The sequence below is a fragment of the Psammomys obesus genome, unplaced genomic scaffold (genome assembly GCF_907164565.1).
Source record: "Psammomys obesus unplaced genomic scaffold, mPsaObe1.curated_primary_1811, whole genome shotgun sequence".
Lineage (NCBI taxonomy): Eukaryota > Metazoa > Chordata > Mammalia > Rodentia > Muridae > Psammomys > Psammomys obesus.
Window position 1 is genome coordinate 1,520,764 of NW_026594184.1, and position 8,080 is coordinate 1,528,843.

Here is an 8,080-nt window from a genome sequence, read left to right on the forward strand (position 1 = left end):
TACAGGTGGGATACAAAGTAAATAACCTGTGATTAAGATAAAAAAATAAAAGTTAAAAAAATTAATTTGAGCACTTCTTAGGAGCTTCAAAGGACTCTAAACTGGGATACTTAAGCTAAAAAACATACATGCCAGGTAGGTGAGTTTATATGGGAGTAACAATGACCAGATGGTTCCCTAGAGACCATAGAATGTTAACAAATCAACCCTTAGGTAGGATTTTAGGCTGGTTCAACTTCACCCACATGAAACCACCTAGGCTCACTCTTTTTTGTGTTTTGTTTTGTTTGTTTGTGTTTGTTTTTTGTTTTTTGAGACACAATTTTTCTGTGTAGCCTTGGCTGTCCTGGACTTACTTTGTAGACCAGGCTGGCCTTGAATTCAACAGAGAACTTGCTGCCTCTGCCTCCCAGAGTGCTGGGATTAAAGATGTACTCCACCATGCTTGGCTCTTAGGCCTGCTCTTGACTGATTCTGTTGTTGAGAGGCCTGTGCCAATTTTCCTCATAATGGCATTGTCTCTGGAGATTAAGTGAATCAGAAAGAAAGAAGAGCAAAAATGCAGGGTTTTGCTGAGCAAAATTGAAGTGAGCCAGTCAGTGACTAAGGTTGGTCATATAAATGTATAAAAAATGAAAAGAGAAATGGGGAACTGAAATCACAACATAACATACAAATATTAAATAAAGGGACAGAGAGATAAAGACAGAAACAGAGACTTAGAGTGATATAGACTGGATAGGATGAGAAGTTAATTTTCATCCTAAGAGTACTTTTCAGAGACTTGCAAGAGCTTGACAGTATGTAAGCTATAAGTATATGCTGAATGAATGTATGAATGGAACAAGAAACAGTCTGGGAAAAGAGAGACATACACAGTGGGAATGACACAAGTGGTAGAAAAGTGGATTTGTAACTGAAATAAATTCTACAAACATTTATCTCACATACTACTTGGAGTGACAGGTGGAAGTACAGTGCTGAGTCATCAATAGCTACAAGAAAGGACATGTTGATGTCTGTAGAAAAAGTCCTCAGAGTAGATCACTGTTCTCATTTGTGACTGGTGTGTGTGTGTGTCCCTCAGAAAGTCGTTATGCTGCTTACTTCTGGGATACTCCAGTTCCCCTATCCCTATTCTATGTCAAATACCAATAACTCAACAAGCAGTTTTAGTAGCCATCCTTACTAAATAAAACTTAGAAGAAAGTTCTCTTGAAAACTCACTGATAACTTAGTTAGATAAAGCTTCAATTCTTATCAAGATCTCAAGACAATTTCTATAAACCAATAGAAACAATGATGAGAAACACTCTCACTCACAATAGCCTGTAAAAAGACCTATGAATAAACCTAACCAAAGAGGTAAAACATCTATAAAATTAACACTTTAAAATCACCAAAGACAGGTATTGGGGAGGTATCAGAACATTAAAATTCCTCTTAAGTGTAAGAATTGGTAGAATTAATATTTGAAAAATGACTACCCTACGAAAGCAATTTAAATAGTCAGTGCAAGCCCAATCAAAATTCTAACAACAGTCTTCATTAAAATGGAAAAAAAAACTACAATTAATATGGAACTACTAAAAAGTCTAAATGGTGAAAGCAATCTGAGAAACAGAGAATATCCACCAACCCAGTCCCCCTTCCAAAAAATAAAAAAAAAACAACAATGCTGTAAATGATTACCATTCCATATTTCAAGACCTATTATGGAGCTAAGTAATAGAATCAGGATGATTTTCATACAAACCCAGATATGCAGATCAATGAAACAAAATAGAAGACCCAAACATCAGTGCACATGATTAAAGGCATCAGATAGTGACAAAAATATCCTAAAAGTATACACTGGAGAAAAGACAGAATCTTAAAAAAATGTTTCTTGGAAAGCTGGATGGGGCCTCCCCTATCAGTGGACTTGGGGAGGGGCATGCATGCAGAAAGGGGGGGAGGATGGGACCGGGAGGGGAGGAGGGAGGGGCTTATGGGGGATACAAAATGAATAAAGTGGAATTAATAAAAGTTAAATAAAAAATTTAAAAAATGAAACTGGATGCATATCTATCACCCTACAGAAAAATCAACTTCACATTGATCAAAGATCTCATTGTGAAACCTGAAACACTGAGACTGCTATAAGAAAACAAAAGCAGTATCCTACAAAATAAAGGTGAGGGAAAGGACTGTCTGACTAGAACTGCATTTTTTCAGGAATTAGAGCCACCAATTGACAATGGGACCTCAGAAAACTTAAAGTGTTTTGTACAGAAAAGAAAACAATTAACTGGGAAAGCCCACAGAGTAGGAAAGAATCTTTGCCTGCTGTACATCTAATAGGGTATTAATATCCAAAATATACAAAGAATTAAAAACCATAGCATGAAAAACAGAAAGCCATAAGGAATTGTATTATGTTTGCTTAAAACCGCACACATACAGATGTGTGTAAGTGCATATACATATATACATACATATATGTATATATGTACACACATATATATGTATGCACACATATATACATACATATATGTATATATGTACACACACATATATATGTATGTACACATATATACATACATATATGTATATATGTACACATATATATGTACACATATATACATACATATATGTATGTATGTACACATATATACATACATACATACATACATACATACATACATACATATGAAATATGCTACTTGGAGTGACAGTGTTTCCCCAAGAACCACCAAACGTTTCGCAAAATTCCAGTGGCAGAAATGGGAAATTTTCTTTTCAGTTGTTTGTCAGGAGAATCCAAGAGTAGGCTATTGCTGTTTCCCCTGGTTGTGTCCTGGAAACTGAAGGTAGGACCCTATTGCTGAAGATACCATATATTTAAGACAACATGGAGAATTCTGGGACTGACTTGGAGCTCACCAGTTGCAGGACTAGCTTGAATAGTACTGGAATTAACCATACAAAATACTAAGGGAGAAAAGCTGTAATGCCTGTGAATCACAGCAATAAAAATGACAATAGGTTCCAAAAGGTACAAAATTATCACCATATCCAGGAGGTAACCAAAAATTATGTAATAGGACTTTAGGGTTGCTCAGTAGGATAGAATTCATGAACAGAAAATTCTAAAAAGAAGAAATTAAAATGACTAAGAAATAGCTCAAAATGTCTTTGACATCCACAGTGATTTAGAAATTGTCAATTAAGATTACTTTGTGATCAACGAGCAGGCCAAGCAGCCTTATCAGGCCACAGTAGAGGACAATGCAGCCACTTTTGATGAGAACTGATAGACTAAGATCAGAAAGAAGAGGAGAACCTCTCCTATCAGTGGACTTGGGGAGTGGCATGCATGCAGAAAGGGAAGGGAGGGTGGGATCGGGAGGGGAAGAGGGAGGGGCTTATGGGGGGATACAAAATGAATAAAGTGTAATTAATAAAAAATTTTAAAAAAAGAAAAAAAAAGATTACTTTGTGGTCTTGGAGCGAGTGCGTGAGCGGTCGATTGCTGCCTGGCCATGGCGCTTCACGTCCCCAAGGCCCCGGGCTTTGCCCAGATGCTCAAGGATGGAGCAAAACATTTTTCGGGATTAGAAGAGGCTGTGTATAGAAATATGCAAGCTTGCAAGGAGCTGGCTCAGACCACTCGTACAGCATATGGACCAAATGGAATGAATAAAATGGTCATCAATCGCCTGGAAAAATTGTTCGTGGCAAATGATGCAGCAACTATTTTAAGAGAGCTAGAAGTATAGCATCCTGCTGCAAAAATTATTGTGATGGCCTCTCACATGCAAGAACAAGAGGTTGGAGATGGCACAAACTTTGTTCTGGTATTTGCTGGAGCTCTTTTGGAACTAGCTGAAGAACTTCTGTGGATTGGTCTGTCAGTATCAGAGGTAATATCAGGCTACAAAATTGCTTGCAAAAAAAACTCATGAGATTCTTCCTGATTTGGTATGTTGTTCTGCAAAAAACCTTCGAGATATTGATGAAGTGTCATCTCTGCTTCGGACCTCCATAATGAGTAAGCAGTACGGTAGTGAAACATTTCTGGCCAAACTCATTGCTCAGGCGTGTGTATCTATTTTTCCTGATTCTGGCAATTTCAATGTTGATAACATCAAAGTATGTAAGATTCTGGGCTCTGGTATCTATTCATCTTCAGTATTACATGGCATGGTTTTTAAGAAGGAAACTGAAGGTGATTTAACATCTGTTAAAGATGCAAAAATAGCTGTGTACTCTTGTCCATTTGATGGCATGATAACGGAGACTAAGGGAACAGTGCTGATTAAGACCGCTGAAGAACTGATGAACTTCAGTAAGGGAGAAGAAGATCTTATGGATGCACAAGTGAAAGCTATTGCTGGCACTGGTGCAAATGTCATAGTAACAGGTGGCAAAGTGGCAGACATGGCTCTTCATTATGCTAACAAGTATAATATCATGTTGGTGAGGCTGAACTCAAAGTGGGATCTCAGACACCTCTGTAAAAGAGTTGGTGCCACAGCTCTTCTTAAATTTACTCCTCCTGTCCTTGAAGAAATGGGACATTGTGACAGTGTTTACCTCTCAGATGTTGGAGATACACAGGTGGTTGTTTTTAAGCATGAAAAAGAAGATGGTGCCATTTCTACTATAGTTCTTCGAGGTTCTACAGATAATCTGATGGACAATATAGAAAGGGCAGTAGATGATGGAGTTAATACTTTCAAAGTTCTCACGAGGGATAAGCGTCTTGTACCTGGAGGTGGAGCAACAGAAATTGAATTGGCCAAACAAATCACATCATATGGAGAGACATGTCCTGGACTTGAACAATACGCTATTAAGAAGTTTGCTGAAGCATTTGAAGCTATTCCACGGGCACTGGCAGAAAATTCTGGTGTGAAGGCCAATAAAATTATCTCTAAACTTTATGCAGTGCACCAAGAAGGAAACAAAAATGTGGGATTGGATATTGAGGCTGAAGTTCCTGCTGTAAAGGATATGTTAGAAGCCAGTATTTTAGACACTTACTTGGGAAAATACTGGGCTATTAAATTGGCCACTAATGCTGCAGTCACTGTACTTCGAGTGGATCAGATCATCATGGCAAAACCAGCTGGTGGGCCCAAACCTCCTAGTGGGAAGAAAGACTGGGATGATGACCAAAATGACTGCGGAACTTTTTTGTCCTAGGTGAAGCTTTATTTGTAGAGTGGAACTTGCCTAAAGTATTTGTGTTTGTACTCTGCTGGGTGGTATAAAATAAACATGTTACTGTTAAAAAAAAAAAAGATTACTTTGAGATTTCACCTTACCCAAGTAAGAGGGGCTAATATCAAAGTAACCAACAATAAATACTGGAGAAAATGTGGGGAGAAAGTAACCCTTATTTCCTGTTGGTGAGATTACAAACTGGTACACCCACTATAAAAATCAATGTGGGGAATTATGAAAAAACTAGAAGTATATCTACTATATGACAGCTATTCCATTCCTTAGCATAGGTATAAAGGACTTGACACTGAACTCCATAGAAGGTATTTGTTCAGCCATGTTTATTGGTGCTCTATTCATTAAGCTAGGAAATGGAAACAGCCTAAATATTCTTAAACTGATGAATGGATAAAGAAAATATGGTACATGTACACAATGAGATTTTATTCAGGAGTATGGTGTTTTAAATGAGAATGGACATCCTAAGCTCATATATTTGAGTACTTGATATCAAGTTGGTGGAACTGATTAGAAAGGATTAGGAAGTGTTGTAGGGAAATCCTAGAGAAAATAGGTTCTTGCCATTGTCCTTGGCTGCTCACCCGGAGTAGATTACTCTATTGCTGCTGAAGAACTAACTTAATCTATTGTTGGAACAGTAGAAAACTCTTTCCTGATGGCTAGATTTTATTGTGTTTGAAGATGCTGTGTTGCCTACTGGAGGATAATATTTATCAGTGGACTTATTTAACTGTGAACTGCAATAATGAAGTCCAGGTCAAAAATGTATCAACTGGTGAAACAGAAGCAAGCAAACATTTTTTTAAATTTATATTTTTTTTACTACAGTTTATTCACTTTGTATCCCAGCTATAGCCCCCTCACTCCTTCCCTCCCAAACCCCCACACTCCTTCCCTTTTCTCCTCCCATGCTCCTCCCACAGTCCACTGACAGAGGAGCTTCTCCTCCCCTTCCATCTGACCCTAGCCTAGCCGGTCTCATCAGGACTGGCTTCATTGTCTTCCTCTGTGGACTGGTAAGGCTGCTACCTCCTCAGGTGGGGGTAATCAAAGACCCAGCCACTGAGTTCATGTCAGAGACGGTCCTCTTCCTATTACTGGGGAACCCTCTTGGACACTGAGCTGCCACGGCTACTTCTGTGCAAGGGTTCTAGGTCATCTTCATGCATGGTCCTTGTTTAGACTATCAGTCTCAGAAAAGACTCCTGGGCCCAGATTTTTTGGTTCTTTTGCTCTCCTTGTGGAGCTCCTGTACCCTCCAGGTCTTTCTTTTTTATTGTTTTATTAATTTTTATTTTTTATATTAAGTACAGTTTATTCAAGTTGTATCTCAGCTGTAGCCCTTTTGCTTATTCCCTCCCAATCCCACACTCCCTCTCTATTTCCTTCCATGCCCCTCTCCAAGTCCACTGACAGGTGAGCTCCTCCTCTGCTTCCATCTGACCCTAGCCCATCAGGTCTCAATAGAATTGTATGCATTGTCTTCCTCTGTTACCTCTTAAGCCTGCTCCCCCTCATGGGGAGGTGATCAAAGAGCCAGCCACTGAATTCATGTTAGAGAGTGTCCCTGTTCCCATTACTAGAGAACCCACTTGGACACTGAGCTGCCATGGGCTACATCTGTGCAGGAGTTCTAGGTTATCTCCATGAATGGTTCTTGGTTGGAGTATCAGGCTCAGAAAAGACCCCTGGACCCAGATTTCTTGGTTCTGTTGCTCTTCTTGTGGAGCTCCTGTCCCCTCCAGGTTTTTCTATCTCCTCCTTCTTTCATAAGATTCCTTGCACTCTGCCCAAAGTTTGGCTATGAGCCTTAGTATCTGCTTTGATACCCTGCTGGGTGGAGTCTTTCAGTGGCCCTCTGTGGTAGTTTCCTGTTCCCTGTTTTCTCCTTCTTCTTATGTCCATCCCATTTGTCTTTCTGAGTGAGGATTGATCATCTTACCCTGAGTCCTCCTTCTTGCATAGAATATTCAGGTGTACAGATTTTATTATGTTTATCCTATATTACATGTCTAATATCGCCTTATAAGTGAGTACATAACATTTTTGTAGTACTGCTTCTGGGTCTTAGCCATTCTGATGGGTGTAAGATAAGATCTCTGGGTCGTTTTGATTTGCATTTCCTTAATCACTAAGGATGTTGAGCATTTCTTTGAGTGGTTCTCTGCCATTCCATATTCCACTATAGAGAATTCTCTGTTTAGTTCTGTACCCCATTTTTTAATTGAATTACATGATTTGTTGCTTTTCAGCTTCTTTAGTTCTTTATATATTCTGGATATTAACCCTCTGTCAGATATAGGGTTGGTCAAGATCCTTTCTCAGTCTGTAGTCTGTTGTTTTGTTCTGACGACAGGGTCTTTTGCTTTACAGAAGCTTTTCAGTTTCATGAGGTCCCATTTATTGATTGTTGATCTTAGAGCCTGTGCTGTTGGTTTTCTGCTCAGGAAGTTTTCTCCTGTGCAATGAAGTCAAGGCTTGTCCCCACTTTTTCTTCTAACAGATTTAGTATGTCTGGCTTAATATTGACGTCTTTGACTCACTTGGTGTTATGTTGACGTCTTTGAAATCGAATAAGATATCAGAAGATAGAATGATCTCCCATGCTCATGGATCGTGGGATTAACATATTAAAATGGTCATCTTACCAAATCAATACAGATTCAATGCAACTCCCATCAAAATAACAAGTCTTAACTTCATATAGCAAAAAAGAAAAAAACAGAATAACTAAAACAAATCTTTACAATAAAAGAATTTCTGGAAACATTGTTATCCCTGATTTCAAGCTCTACTAGAGAGCTAGCTACAGTAATAAAAACTGCATAGTACTGGCATAGAAACAGAC

The 8,080-nt window shown here is 38.7% G+C and overlaps 1 protein-coding gene across 1 annotated transcript; it reads left to right on the forward strand.

Annotated features, from left to right (window-relative positions):
• The first annotated feature begins 3,488 nt into the window (after window positions 1-3,488).
• LOC129684805 (T-complex protein 1 subunit theta-like) lies at window positions 3,489-5,215 on the forward strand. Its single transcript, XM_055618054.1, is given in 2 exon segments — window positions 3,489-3,932; window positions 3,934-5,215. Coding segments are annotated over 2 exon segments (1,665 nt in total). The 5' UTR covers window positions 3,489-3,524; the 3' UTR covers window positions 5,191-5,215.
• The last annotated feature ends 2,865 nt before the right edge of the window (window positions 5,216-8,080 follow it).